This window comes from Ursus americanus, chromosome 3 (assembly GCF_024610735.1).
Source record: "Ursus americanus isolate L20-20 chromosome 3, mUrsAme1.1.p, whole genome shotgun sequence".
Classification (NCBI taxonomy): Eukaryota; Metazoa; Chordata; class Mammalia; order Carnivora; family Ursidae; genus Ursus; species Ursus americanus.
Window position 1 is genome coordinate 1,450,426 of NC_142129.1, and position 14,830 is coordinate 1,465,255.

General features: G+C 56.7%; 1 protein-coding gene across 1 annotated transcript in view; it reads left to right on the plus strand.

Moving 5' to 3' along the window:
- PTPRN2 (protein tyrosine phosphatase receptor type N2) overlaps positions 1–14,830 on the plus strand; it is an 842,052-nt gene that overhangs the window by 799,339 nt on the left and 27,883 nt on the right. Inside the window, exons 18-19 of the mRNA XM_087860611.1 lie at positions 2,248–2,325; positions 13,945–14,064. Coding sequence (XP_087716737.1) covers positions 2,248–2,325; positions 13,945–14,064 — 198 coding nt within the window. The remainder of the gene's footprint in view (positions 1–2,247; positions 2,326–13,944; positions 14,065–14,830) is intronic.

The window sequence follows — 14,830 nt, forward strand, 5'->3', positions numbered from 1 at the left end:
TTGCCTTATATCTGCTACACATACAAAGTGCTTCTGCCCAGAATTATTTTCTGTTCAACACAATGTGCACGGAATGAAATACTTCTAATTGTCTTTGAATTATTGTTAAACAGACGACACGCTCGCCGCTCTGTGATCATTACGCTACCCACTGCCTCCCCACTGGCAGCCGCGTGGCCGCCACCGAGGGGGCTGGGAGAGCGCGGGCCTCGTCCACACCCTGCCCTGCCTGGGCTGGAGCGGGCCACGCGGACCCCCGAGACCATCCACAGCGGGCTGCCTTGTTTACCTCCTGAAGCCCTGTTCAGGTCTTTACTTTAATCACAGATTTCTCCGTTTGAAAGCAACTAAGTGGGCGCTAGTCCGAACACACGATTTTTCAAAGTGGTGCTCTCTAAATTGCTTTGGGCAAAAAACCACATTTCAAAAGGAGGTGGGGTTTTTACTTTTTATGCAGAATTGTTTGCTGGAAAGAAATGGGGTTTTTGTAAATAGCTGTCACCCCCAACAAATGCATATTTTGAAAAATGAAAACTCCCTATTTCTGCTAAGCGTTTCTACTGAAACATTTTAATTAGGGCTTTCAGCTAGCGTAACGTAATTTTACCTGTATTGTGTGTGTTGTGGTGAATTTGAAAACGAGGTCCGGTCTTAATTGGGAATCACTAAATTGGAGGCAGAAAAAGCATTTTCCTGCCCCCCCACCCCAGCCGGCGTCCCATTGTTGTTCTGCAGGAACGACTCACGTCGGCTCTTCCGCGGTGCACGTAATTATAAGGGGCGCTGTGCACCCTTTCATGCTGACAACCGTCATCTCTGCAAGGACTCACTAGATCCGTCCTCCAGAGACCGCGCCTCACGCGGGCCGTCCTTCAAGCCCGCGCAGGGCCGTGTGCCAGGGTGGCTCTGGGGTGGACAGCCGACAGCCTCGCGAGCTGCCACAGAACGACGTGTGGTTGAAATCTCCTTTTTCACTGTATTGGGAGATGTGTTCTTCACAACTGTCTTTAAACACAGAGCATTTTACATCTTTACTCAAACGCTCGTATCAGAGAGTAAATTCTAGCACCAGATGGGAGAGGACCAGGGACTGAGCACGTGTGACGGGTGAGCTGTGCTGGGCACCAACGTGAGGCTGCAGCGCGAGGCCCGTCCGTCCCTCGGGGTGGTCTCTGCGGTCCCGTTGGGGGAGCAGCAGGCAGGGAAGTCCCTGTGTCCTGGGGCCAGGGTGTGGCCGTCCAGCCGACAGCCCTCCCACTGCATTTCCACTCCATTTCCTTCTCTAGGCTTTGTTCCCTGGTGCCCTTCTCCCTTCTTTTCACTGCGTAGACATCTTTGAATTAAACGTTAGGATGAAGGCACTTCAAGCCAGACTCCCTCCGCTGAGGCCAGCAGGCTGTGCTTGGACAGCCAACCAGCCGGAAAGCCTACAAGTGCGTTCCCCTGTGTGCCCGTCTCCAGCCTCGGCTGGTGCCGTAGGACTAGAATGGGAAATGAGCTGCTGGAAGGCTGGGCCCCATCCCCGGGGAGGGCCGGCACACCACGCTCACAGACCCCGGGATGACCCAGGTGCTGGTGCCCCTTTCCGGGTGACAGAAACAAGCCCCCCTGTGAGAGGAGCTAACTTCATAGGAGGCAGGAGGCACTGGCTCACTAATTCTTCCAGGACCCGGGACCCTGTCCTCGGAGAGTCGAGCTTCACCCCTCCCAGCCCCACACCTGCAGTTCTCACAAGGGGCTTGTTGACAGAACCCTGCGTGTGGCCTACAGTGGGTGTGCAGGCAGCTCACACTGGCCGGTGGCCAGGGTCGAGGCTCAGGGCTGGAGTGGAGGCCACACATGCCGGCCGATGGGCTGGGGGAGGCCTGTGGCCGGGGTGCAGGCCACACATGCTGGCCGGTGGCTGAGCTGTGGAGCCATGCTGGCTCCCCACCCTGTGCCCCACCACCCGTCTTTGCCCAGCCTGTTTATTGGCATCTGGTCTGTCTGGTGTACAGGCTTCAGCGCGGCTCGTGCTGCTGCCGCTACCGCGACATCAGTCATAAAGCACTCCGACTTGATCCGCCAGGCTCCAGGCACAGGGCTGCAGGGGCTCTGCCGAAATCCAAGCACTGCTGGAATCAGGAGGGTCAGCAAGGAAGACCGCCCTGCTTTCCCGCTTCTGCGACCCCGTGTGTCCCGTGGTTTCTTCCTGGCGGTTTCCTAGCTCTTCAGCTGATCTTTGTCACCGTAATCCTGTCTCTGCAGATGGATCACGACCCTAGGAGTCCCGCCTACATCGCCACCCAGGGGCCCCTGCCCGCCACCGTGGCCGACTTCTGGCAGGTGAGTCTGCTTTAGTTAAAACTTTTTCTGAGAGTAGGATCTCGATGAATTGATCGTGAGAATGCCTTGGATTCGATTCGGTAAACGGAGGTGGTGCTCATCAAATGGTACGTGACAGCAGAATTTATACGGGGCCTTCGATGTTTTTATTGTCAACCTTTTGTTTTCAAAACTCAAGTGTGAAAATTCCCTTCGAGAGACTGAATGCTTTAAAGATCCTAACTTTTTTAACTTTACAGTTTTATTTCATGAAATATAAAGAAATGACATGAATAAGTGTGTATTATATTCTGTTCAAATGTGTCCTTATCTATTGTTCTCTCCCTCCGAAAGTAAGAAATGGTGCTCAGATTATAGTTTCCCTTCCTTGTAGATCGTCTGTAATCCAGTCGAAGGGCCAGCCTAGTCTGTTTCGTCCAGCGTAGTCGTGGGCGCCCAGCCGGAGGCTCAGCCGCTGAGAACCGGTGTGAGCGCGAGCCACGAAGGGCAGGAGAGCAGGGGGCCTCCCCTCATTCCCCCGCGTCCTCCTCGGGCCTCAGCCGTGCCGCAGAGCTAAGTGGGAACGGGCTTTGCGAGGTGGCACGGTCGCACAGACTCCCCGTGCGCCAGGCACGCCACCGTCCCCAGCCCTGGCAGGGGGCTTCCGACGCGCAGAGCCCATGGAGGGCAGAGGTGAGAAGGCAGCCAGCCCAGGAGCTCGCGGGTGGACAGAGCGCCTGCCAGGATGGCGGGTCACCACCCCCGCAGCGTGGCGATGCATAGAGACGGGGCTATTTCGGACCCCTGGTGGTGATGCCGGCGTCTCATGCAGCAGCTGTAAGTGTGAATGCCTCACCTGGCTGACGGGCTCCACGCGTCCTGTTCCTGGAGTCTCTCGATCCGTTCCCTGACCTGGTCCGTTCCCTGACCTGCCCGTCGGCCCTCTTCGGCCTCTCCACCTGCTGGAGGGCAGGTGTCCCCCTCCCCACCATGGACGGCCTGGGCGGGTGTTTCTGGAGAAGTCTGGAAGGGGTCCGGGACCTGCAGGGAGCCAGCTAGCGCCCCCTGCCTTCTAAGCATGTTGATACACAGCTACCATAACGTACTGGAGCCAGCACACGGAAACCAAGATGGGAGCGTGTCTGCACAGCCCCCTGCTTTGCCTAGTGGCCGTCACGCTACTGAAAAAATAAAACCAACCGAGCCTCAGAATTCCATCATCCGAACTCGTAATGGTGGCATAGAGCCATTAAAGTCACGTCAGAATGGTGTGAGGACAGGCTGGTCCCACCACCTACGAGATGCCGACTTTCTTCCGCGTCACACCCAGAGCGGCCGTGTAGCCTGAATGAGGTGCCTCCCTGCTCAGGGAGCTCAGCACCCGTGGGCTGCTTGGTCCCGGGACACCTGCTCCTATAGGACCTTAGTGCAGGGGCTCAACTGAGGCTCATGGGAGCTCACAGATCCCGGCTCTGCTCTTAGAGAGTCCATTCCGCTGACATCCCAGCGGAATCTGCTCGGGGCCGTTCTGCTCCACCTGCTTCCCTAGCTTCTGGTACTCAGAAGGACAGGACAAAGAAAATTCCAAGTTGTGTGGCGGAATGAGGGATTCCAGCATCACTACCGAGCTTCCACTCAACCTTAACCCATCAACCATTTCTACCAACCATTGGGTGCTGGCCGTCACTTTCCCCGTGTGAGGCTTCTCAGAGGCACGTGGACACTTGGAAGCAGTAACTCTCACATCCACTGGCCACTTACTGTGGACCAGATCCTGCGTTAAGGGTTGAGTGTGTGTGGACACAATCTTTGCCGTCGTAAGACGTAGAGGCTCTCACTTTGCCCAGGTCACATGGCTTGGGAGTGCGAGCGCTGCAGTACTGTCCTTGCCGCTTGTTACAGATGGGTGTAGTTGAGGGGGTGACGCCTGTTTTCAGGGTCTGCAGTCCATAGGTTGCTCTCCGGAGCATCTGGAGGTCTGACATTCATGGAACAGAGGAAGATGTCTTAAAATGAAGCAACGTGAGAAAAACGACCAAGTACAAGACCACGTGGGACACGCCCACCTGTGGTCACACTGCCCAGGACACAGTAGTGTCCCTCCAAGTGGTAGCAGGTGACCCAGGACAAGAAGGCTTTGCGGGCAACGGGCTCGCGCTCCTGGCATTACTGTACATGACAACACATCAAAGCCGTGGAGAAGTCTGTCGTAAAGACACTGGTTCAGCTCCGTCTCCTCCACATGCCCTTGAGCAAGATGCCGTGGTCTCGAGGAAGGCTGGGGCCCAACTTCTCCATGGCTGCCGTGACGTAACGAAGAAGCACAGAAATGCTGGAGGCTAGCGGCCTGAGACCCAGGTGTGCGCAGGACTGCTTCCTCCAGGAGGCCCCACAGGAGAACCTGCTCGTGCCTCTGTCTCCAGCTTCTGGTCGTGGCCAGCACTGCTGGGGGTCCCCTGGCTCGTGGACGCATCACTCCCGCTTCTGCCTCCATCCACGCGGTGACCTCCCCGTGGGGTATCTGTGTTCCCTTCCTCATTGAAGGTCGCTGGTCATTAGACTTAGGGTCCATTCTGGCCAGCGCAGCCTCCTGTTGAGCATGCCTGCAGAGGCCCTATTTCCAAAGAAGGTCACGTCCACGGGTTCCAGGGTGTGACCTTTGGGGGACACTATTCTGCCCATTACAGTGGCTAAGAAAAGAGCACTGACTGAGACTGAATACTTTGCTGCTTAGACAGACAGGTGGCCACTGCAGGAATCCGGAGAGAGGCCACTAGGCAGCGGTGGGGGGGGGGGGCATGAGGGTCGGGCAGGTCATCAGCAAGGGGGACACATGCCAGGCCCAGCATGTCCAGAATGAGGAGGTCCCTGGTACTTCTTTTTTTTTTTTTTTTTAAGATTTTATTTTATTTATTTGACAGACAGAGAGACAGCCAGCGAGAGAGGAAACACAAGCAGGGGGAGTGGGAGAGGAAGAAGCAGGCTCCCAGCAGAGGAGCCTGATGTGGGGCTCGATCCCAGAACGCTGGGATCGCCCTGAGCCGAAGGCAGACGCTTAACGACTGAGCCACCCAGGCGCCCCAAGGTCCCTGGTACTTCTAAATTAACTTTCCGGAATCAGCTAACGCCTGGTCCCGCAGCCTGTGACAGCCCACAGGCGCCAAAAAGCTCTGACGGTCGATGGGCCGCGTGGGGAGGGGATGTCGGGACAGGAGGGCAGAGGAGGAGGAGATGAAGGTCAGCCGTCCACCGGTCTGACCCCTGAGGCTGGAGTACACACTCCCATCTGTGTCACGGGGCCTGCACGGCTCCTTTGAGAGAAAGACACGCACGCACGTGTGGGAACAGGGCACTGGAGTCCAAGTGAACGCTAGGAAAGCAGCGGGAAGGGAGGGCGATCCCACTGAGCACTTACTGTATGCTAGACCGCGGGCAGGCGCTTTGGGGGGCGACCTCAGTCAACGGCACTAATGACCAAGGATGAAGCTGAGCCCCTGGGGTCTGAGGGGAGTCAGATCCAGGGAGACAGGAAGCGGAGGGTGGGGCCAGGGCGGGGTGGAGTTCGGGTCTAACAGGAACAGTTTCAGTTTGGGAAGATGGAACGTTCTGGAGATAGATGGTGCGATGGTCGCACAGGAACGTGAGCGTACTTAATCTACTTAACCCTGCACTTCAGAAGGGCTCAGAAGGGCCATCTTACGTGTATTGTCTACAACGAAAGATCAGGACCCCGTTGTACCAGCAGGCTGAGGCCACGGGGCCGGGGCCCCAAATACTCCCCCAAATCCACACGGCCAGCTGGCGGCACGGCACGTTTTAAACCCAGAGCCATAGGACCTGACGCTTTTTACCACCACGCGCCGTAAGAAGGAAGAAGGCACCGTGATGGGGAGGCGTTGCTCCCGCGCGTGGCCGTTGGCAGGAGCGCAAGGCAAGCAGCCCCCTGTGGCGGCCGTGGGCGTTCGCAGAGTAACACGGTTCCTGACGAAGTGACCGTGTTGTGCTCGGTCTCGAGCCCCGAGCATGTCAGAACCGCGGTCTTCAAGCGTGTGCGTCCATACCCCAGCGTCCGCGGGGTGCCTGCCGGACAGTGAGGTCTGCACACCCGACAGGGCTCATGGGGCCCGAGGGGCTGAGCCCAGCGCCGTCTGGAAAGGAGTGTCAGGACCGCTTCGTGGAAAAGAGACATCTCTGCAGATGGGGATGGCCGGCCTACCTGGGGCAGCAGGAGGAAGGGGCCGTCCCGCGGCTTTTGGCCAGTCGTTGCCACTCTTGCCACGGGTCCCTGCTCTTCCCAGCTGACCCGTACATGCCCTGTCACTCCCCGCCCGGTCCCAAGGGAACCCTGGTCTGAGAAGGCACGTGACTGTCCTCCCTCCTCTCGTATTTTTAGAGGAAGCTGGCAGAACTGTGTGCTTTCCGTGGTTCATATGTCACCACCAGAAATTCAGGCAACCCGGTTCCCCAAGCTCGGGTGTGTGAGGACTGCTGACAGATGTGAGCTGCGTCTGGGGTACGCGACGTCGCTAGAAGCCGCTCACAGCAGCCCCTCGGCCCCAGGAACTGGGACTTCTCCGCAGGACGCGGACTGGTCGTTGGCCCCATTCACCACGGGGTGGCTCAGCCAGGAGGACACTGTCCCGTCCCGCTTGACAGATGAGCCCTTTCAGACGGAACCAGAGGCCAGCGAGTGGGGACGGGGCGCCGTGTCCGCGGCCCAGGGCGGAGGGCCCACCCCAGTCCGCAGGGGTCCCGCTGGTGCCCAGCGAGCGCTAATGTGGACACCGGATGCCATTGTGAACGTTTTACCAAGAAAGAAGCCCTCCCGTCGAGTTCTGTCTTCCACTTTCTGAAGATGCTGTTACGAAGGGTTCACCGGGGAAGCACACTCTCTCTCCCAAAGCGATGGGCTGGGTTTAAATAGAGTGTTTTTATCGATCACAGTTGTTAGGGTGGTGAAGACAGACCCCGGAGCCACCTCCTGCCGGAGAGCCACAGGGGGCAAATGCCCTCCCTCCCAAGCACTCCCCACGTGCGGGTGGGGGCGAGGGGGCAGGACGGGGCCTAGGAGGAAGAGTCTGACGAAGCCTGAGCCAGCAGCGCTCAAACGGCAGTCCCCGGGGCCCGACGTGGCTGAGGACCGAGTCCACTGCGCGTCTGCTCTCACAGCCTGGCCTGTGGAGATGGCAGGGAGTGTGGCGGCCCCCGCCCCCACGGTCTGCTCCACCCACAGATGCCCGCCTCAGAGGCAGGCCGTCAAAGCCGCAGGAGCCAAGCCAGCATCCAGAGAGGCCCCAGCCTGGCCTGGTCACGTACAGCCACCCCAGGGCCGGCCCGCGCCTCCCCCAGCTCCAGGGCCCCCGGGGCCACATCGTCCCTCTCCCTCAGGAGACCGCATCACATCAGGGCTCAAGCTGGAAATCTGACTTCCAGCCGTCCTGAGAGGCGGACTCCCAGGGCCCTAGCACGTCCCTGAGGCCCCGTTACCTGTGACGCCCGTGACAATCACGCTTGGTCTGCACCCCCGGATGTGCTCTGGGCCGCGCGTGACGCTATCTTCCGTTTCTGCGGCATCGAGGGACATGGAAGGGGGAAATATACTCCGGATCCCTGTTAGCTCCCCAACTGGTCGGTTTTAAGGCACGTTGTTGGATCAAAGGAAATACAAGAATTGAGGAGAGTTAATTTCTTAGGAAAAACTTCATTCATTATTTCTGTTCGCAAGTACTTCAGCCACATGCCCTGGATTTTCCAGGACACTTTGCTTCAGATATTTCGTCTCCTTGAACTCCCTATACACGAGCTCGTAAACATTAAAAGAGAGAAGAACACTCGTCACGCCACCTCACCTAAGTCTGCAGGGGTGTCCGTGACTCTGCTCGGGGAGCGCCGCTACAGAGAGCACACACGTCCGCTTGGCAGCCTTCGAACTCGGGCCCGTGAGAGACAGACATCCTGTGTCCTTTTCTCTTCTTCTTTTTTTTTAAAGATTTGTTTATGTATTTGAGAGAGAGAGAGAGCACGAGCAAGAGGTAGGAGCAGAGGGAGAAGCAGACTCCCGCTGAGCAGGGAGCCTGACGCAGGGCTCGATCCCAGGACCTGGGGGTCATGACCTGAGCTGAAGGCAGATGTGTCACCGACTGAGCCCCCCAGGCGCCCCTGAGTTTCTTTTTCAACTGATATTACGGACCACAGCTGAAAACATCCTCGCTGTTCTGCTTTTAAGTGCATTGTTGGTTCCCTTGTCCTCCTCCCTTCTCCCTCCCCCCTCCTCGCTCCCTTTCTTCCTCCCTCCTCCCTCACTCACTTCCTCCCTCATTTCCTCCTTCCTCCCTCCTCTCCTCCTCCCTTCTTCCTCCTTCCACCCCTCCTCCCTCCCTTCCTTCCTTCACTCCTCTCTTCCTCCCTCCCTCCCACCTCCCTTCCCTCCTTCCTGTCCACCTTCTCCTCCCCATCCACCTTCACCCCCTTCTCTTCCTCCTCCTTCTCCGGGATCCACAGCCGGACTGATGCATTGATATCAGGTTCTCATCTTGACAAGAAGGCGGCAGCCTGAGCTCAGCACTTCGTCTAAGCAGACGACGCGCATATTTAACCTGAAAGGTGAGCAAGGCTGAGGGACTACAAATGGTTCTAAGGGGCGACACTCGCTCAGGTCCAGCTAACTTCCTAGACATCCCAAACCTGTGAGGAACAGCCCGTCGCACCTGCACGGGGGCTGGATGACAAAGTCCAGTCCGGAAGTGTGCGGCCTGGCTCTGGAAACCCTAAGTGACCAGTATTTGCCCCGAGCCACCTCCAGTCTGCCGGACCGCTAGGTCAGCCACGCCGTCTTTGCAAGAGAACTCGTACTCGGTTCCAGGGACGCAGCAAGGATTTCTTACGTAGATGCTTTCTCCTTTACGCCGGGTGGGAAAGGATTTCAGAGTTGAGGCTGCCGTTTATGGGCTGTGTGATGGCGGCCATGGGATCAGTTTGGGCGCAGGGTGTCCGGCGTCCGGCACCACTCTGCCAGCGTGGAGGCCGGTTTCTGTGGCCTCGCCAAGGGGCCCGAACTGACGTGTGTGCACTGATCAGCAGTTGTGAGTGGTCCTCAGAAGACACCACGGAGGTTCCTTACCTGTCCCAAGGGTTCCTCGCCTGTCCCGAGTGGCTCGATGTGGAGCCCGTGACCGCAGGAGGCTTGCTGCAGCGCAGACGCGGTTTTGGGGAGGCCGAGGGCGGGATGGGGGTCTCGACTGCAGAAGGTGTTACAGACGCTTGTTTTTCCCTGTTTGATCTATTTCAGACCACATTAGAGCTGATGTCAGTGGGCTCATAAGGACTAAAACACAAGTATTACTAAACCTCACTATTTGACTCATTATTTTAAAATGTGAGTCAGCTCCTCACGGCCAGACTTCAGAACATCTCTGTTCCACCTATGAAAATAAGTCTGCCGCAGAGATGAACTGTACGGTCAGGACCGGGGGTGCGGAGCCTGCTCCGGAGAAGAGCCGTGCGCCTCACGGACCCGCAGCGCCGACACACACGCAAACCGTTCACGAGCTAAAACAGTAAAAAAGCTTTTCTGTCCGTTAAGCCGGTCCTGGGAGAACCTCTTCTAGGCCTGCTTTGACAGCATTTTCTTTAGCTCTTTTTACAGAACTATTCAAATGGCCTCTTTTAAACACATGTATTGTTTTCAACCAAGCACCCACGGCAATAAATCCCCATCCTGGCGCCTTGGCGGGTAGAAACGGCAGCCAGACCAGCATCTGGTCTTCTTGGAGATGCCTGTCTGGTGGGAGAAAGATGTGAACACATGATAAGGATGATGCAAGGTAGAAAGGGACACATCACAAGAGATCTAAGTAAAGGAAGAAGTTTTATGCCTGGAGGGACCGGGTGCCTGGCGGAGAACATGAACTGAGCTTTTTGAGATTTTGGATAGGTCATCTTTCCTCTAATCAGGTCTTAGCGGGGCATTGGAAGAGTTTGGTTTGCTGAATAGCTAGTTTTCTACTGTGGTTTCTTTCCATCTGCTTTAATTAGGTTTGTCTATGTGCCTTGGCGCTAGCACGCTCCTCCCTGAGGAGCCCCAACCGCGAGCGCGCAGCTGGGCCTCGAGCGCGGGTCTGAGCTGCCTGGGGCCACTGGATGCAGATGTTTTCCAGGACGGTGCTGTAGATGTAGTTTCTCTTCCTTAGATTTTACTAATAGCATTTTTTCCTCCAGCTTACCTTATTATAAGAATATAGCAAATAACACCCCCCCACACACACACATATATATATCATGTGTTCATTGGCTGCTTGTGTTGTTGGTCAGGCTTCTGGTCAACTGTAGGCTCATAGTTAAGCTTTTGGGGAGTTCACAGGTTCAGCGTGGATTTTCGACTGCTCAGGGGTCAGCACCCCTCACCCCCGTGTTGTTCAGTGGTCAGCATCGGTTTCCTAGGGCCCCCCTAACAAATTATCACAAGCTGGGAGTATTCTCTGGGAGCTCCGGAGGCCGGACGTCTGAAATCAAGGTGTGGAGAGGCTTCCTCCTTTCAGGGTCTGGGGGCCCCACGCAGTCCTGCACCTGCAGCCGTGTCACGCTCCCCGCCTTCGTCCCAAGGCTTCTTCGCACGGGGTTTCCCTCTTCTTATAAGGCCCGCCCTAAGTCCGTATGACCCCCTCTTTCACTCAATGGCATCAGCAGAGACCCTATTCCCAAATAAGGTCACATTCGCAGGTCCCAGTGGTTAGGACGTCAGCCTATCTTCTCCGGGGGACGAAACTCCACCCGTGACACAGAGCAGTGTGGCTTCTCTTACCAGCCGTCAGTAAGCTGGCACAGCTGGGTAGCACAGCAGCCCACGTGTGTACTTCCTGTCACTAGAGCAACCGTCGGAGCCACGGGATGTCCGTTACCCGCTGGCTCGCTGCTGAAGACCACACACGGGTCCCCATCGGCAATGACGGCATCGCGAGCGTCTCCTCCACGTCACCCGCGAGACGCAGCCTGGGGCAGGCTCCCAGGGACTGGTGGGGGCAGCGGCACAGGACACGGAGCAGACCACTCCCATTCCCACAGCGCACAACCCCCAAGGAGAGGCTGGCGGGGACCATAAAGGCCAGAGACCGCCATCGCTCCCGCCCCTGGTGCATGAAGCCATACTGTTGAGGCGTCCTGGGCCTTCAGGGTGGCCTCCTGAGGGGAGGCAGCAGAGCGTCTGGGAAGCAGCTCGCCGGAAGGCAGGACGTCATGTCTTCTCCGAGCACAGCACTGGCCCTGAAGGCTCGTGTTTCATCCGTGGCGGTGGCCTCATTTGGACCCCACGATGGAAGCACCTCCTTCCTGCCTGGGGAGAGGCGTGCACTTGACTCCAGACGCAGAGATCTGGGGGCGGGGCTGCAGACCGTGGCGCGCTGCGGGGCACTGTCCCCACCCCACTCTCGGCGGGGACTTCTGGTTCCCTCTGAACCTGCTGACGTGCTGGGCGCTCTGCAGAGACGGCCGGTAAACCGGGAGGAGACCAGGATTGCCGTGCTCTGTGATACTGAACAGGAAAGTGCCGGAAATCACCGTTTCAGGCACCTGCACCCTTAGCTCAGTCAGCGAACTGCCTCGCTTCTGAGATTCAGCGGGGCCTCTGGGTGGATAGCTGCTTCCCAGAAGAGAAGGATTAGGGTTTCCGCACAGACAGCCCTTCTGGAGTCGGGAACTGCCCGAGGGCCGGGGAGAGCCGCAGGAGGAGAAGCAGAAACTTGGCCCTGTTTCTAAGCTGAGCTTTGGCTGGGGTCCTGGATCCCACCGGAACCCGCATTCACGGTTCTCGGCGCGTCCTGAAGGTCAGCGCCGTCGCCCCGCACACCGACCTGCGCCTCCCGGCACGCGGACACACAGAGCCGGGCCGGCCTTGTAACACCGGTGCCCAAGGGGGCCGCCTGTTAGCTTGATTTCTAAATTCCCTCTCTGCTCTTAGACACAGTGACCTAAAAAGAAATATGACCCCCAAGAGTGCCTTTGGGATTGTTTATTTAAATTAAGTTCCGTTTGGATTTAATCTTAACCAAGTCTTCCAAGAGCCGGGGGGGAGGGGGCTCCCGCATGGAAGCGCTGTGTGCGCGGACCAATGAACGGGGCTGCCCGGCTGGGAGGACCCCTCTTTAAATGAGGGGCTTCCTAATGTCACACTTGGGTGGCACAAGCAGAGTGTGCGATGATTAGTTTATGGTCTAGATCATTGTATTTTTATTACGCTCATAAAATCTGTGTTTCTCCTCATTTTCGTAATGGCTTCAATGAGCTTCACCACCTTCTAAAGACCCATTAAACTGTTACGTGCCAGAAGGACCAATTTAGGGGGGCAGGCTGCAAAGCCTGAGAGCTGCACGTGGCACATGCTTTGAATTCTCATCTCGTGCCTGGCTTTGCGCTAAGGAAAATGAAGGCTTATAGGTTCGGGCGTAATTCATATTTATTTGTGGGCTTTTTCATAAACACCAGCAGTTTCCATGAAATCCCAGTATTACTGAGACACAGTGCGGTGCCGTAAAGGCATTGACTATTCCCGTCACGCGGGAATGTAAATCCATATTCAAAGAGGAAAGTAGCGTGGACACGTCCCTTTTTAAAATATAGCTGAAAGGGGGTTATTTAATAACATGAACTATGAAGGGAACACATTCTATATTTGAGCTATGTGGATTTTTTTTAAATGAAAAGATTCTAATTGGATTGTTATATCTGTATTTAAAAGAAATAGAAGCTCTCTTCGATACTAAATTCACACCTCAATGCAGTTGCTTATAAATATTTCTGTGAAGTCACCGTAACCCACCACGGGAGAAGCAGACGCCTCTTCACTCTGTAATTTAATATGCTAATTCACGTCTGCAACGCCACCTCAGCGTGCCCCAGAGAATTAATGGTTTCTGATTATGCTCTGGTATTAATACCCACAGCCACGAAGTTGGGAGTTGTGCCTGAGAGGAGGCCTCGTGGAGGCCCTTGGTGTCCGTCCCTTCTCCACACTTGCACGTGCGTCCGTCGGTTCGCTGTGTGTCGGAGACGCTGCGTGATGTGGCTGCCGTGAATTCCTAACTCGGTTTTGTTCTCATTGACTACCATGGCCGTGTTCCGTGTGGGTTCCCCCGGCCCTGCTTCCTGTAAGCAGGCCTGCTTCTGACCGGACAGCAGCTTCACAAAGCAAAGTGGTTTTCTAGTCATGCAGGCTGACGGCAACGACCAAAAACCAATCGTGTCGACCACTTTCAGTCTGCGCCGCGCGGAGGAGCGGACGAGAGCGCCGCCCGCCCGCTGGCTGCTGGGAACAACGGCACAGGCCGTGTTGTCTGTCGGGGCTGCGTGGTGGAAGGTTCCCGTCACAGATCCAAAGTTGGGAAGCGCGGCCGCTGAACGTGGGTCCTAGAGGTGCTAAAAGGCGTGGAACGAATGGCTGGTTTTGTGGTTTGTAGTATTTCGTGGAACGTGGAAGCTATGGGGCGCATTCAGAGATGTGAAGCCCGCTGTGGGGGAAGAGTGTCCAGCGAAGGGGAGAGGGCGGTCCGTGCACAAGCACCTTGGCCCGCGTCGCTGAGCGCGGTGACTGCACGTGCTGTGCGGGATCTGCCAGTCACGCTGTGGCCGTGGGCCTTTCTCTGTCTGCAGATGGTGTGGGAGAGTGGCTGCGTGGTCATCGTCATGCTGACGCCCCTCTCGGAGAACGGCGTCCGGCAATGCTACCACTACTGGCCAGACGAAGGCTCCAACCTCTACCACATCTACGAGGTACTCCCCAAAAGCGCGCCTGCCTGTAGAGCCACAGAGAACAGGAGCGTCCCCACCGGCGGGGGGGGGGGGGGCCTCTCCTCGGGAAGGCTGGCAGGCAGACCAGGCCTTCCCAGGGCCTGCGGTCCGTAGATGCCCAGACCCTCCAAACAGCTGTACTGTGGCACCTTGGGCTCTGGCGTAAACAGTCTGGTCTGCACTTTTAAAGTTTTATGATTCCGAATTCAGACAGAAGGAGCCAAAAAACATTCGCTTCTTCACAGGGAGGCCCATTGAGCCAGGCCCCAAATAATAGGCCTTTCGTGGGTCTGTTCTAGGAAGAGCCCTGCCTGCACCGTGGCCTCCCGCAGCATTCAGGGCTGTGGGTCTGTAGATTGGACCCTCCCTGCAGGGTGCCTGCCGGCAAGTTTCTTTCTCTTATTGAGCCCTCTACCCACAACCACAACGAACTGTGTCACCTGGGGCACTCAACACGTACCAGCATGCATCCGTTGTTTCGCATTACACATTAGTCAGAATGCCAAAGTCCCGTGGTGGGAGCATTAAGAAGAACCCTAAATCACACAGTCGTGGCTTTTAGGCCGTGAGAATGGGCTTGACCCCGAGAAGCGCCGAGTCGCGCTATCTGCGGGGATCCTTTGGCCTTCCCTCCGCCTCTAGGTGAGACCCCCCTGCAGTAAAATTTAAGTCCAGCGGAACCCGCTGTTGTTTTTGTTCCAAAGTATAGTTTTTCTCGAAGGTAGGTGGCTTAGAAATGCAGAAGACG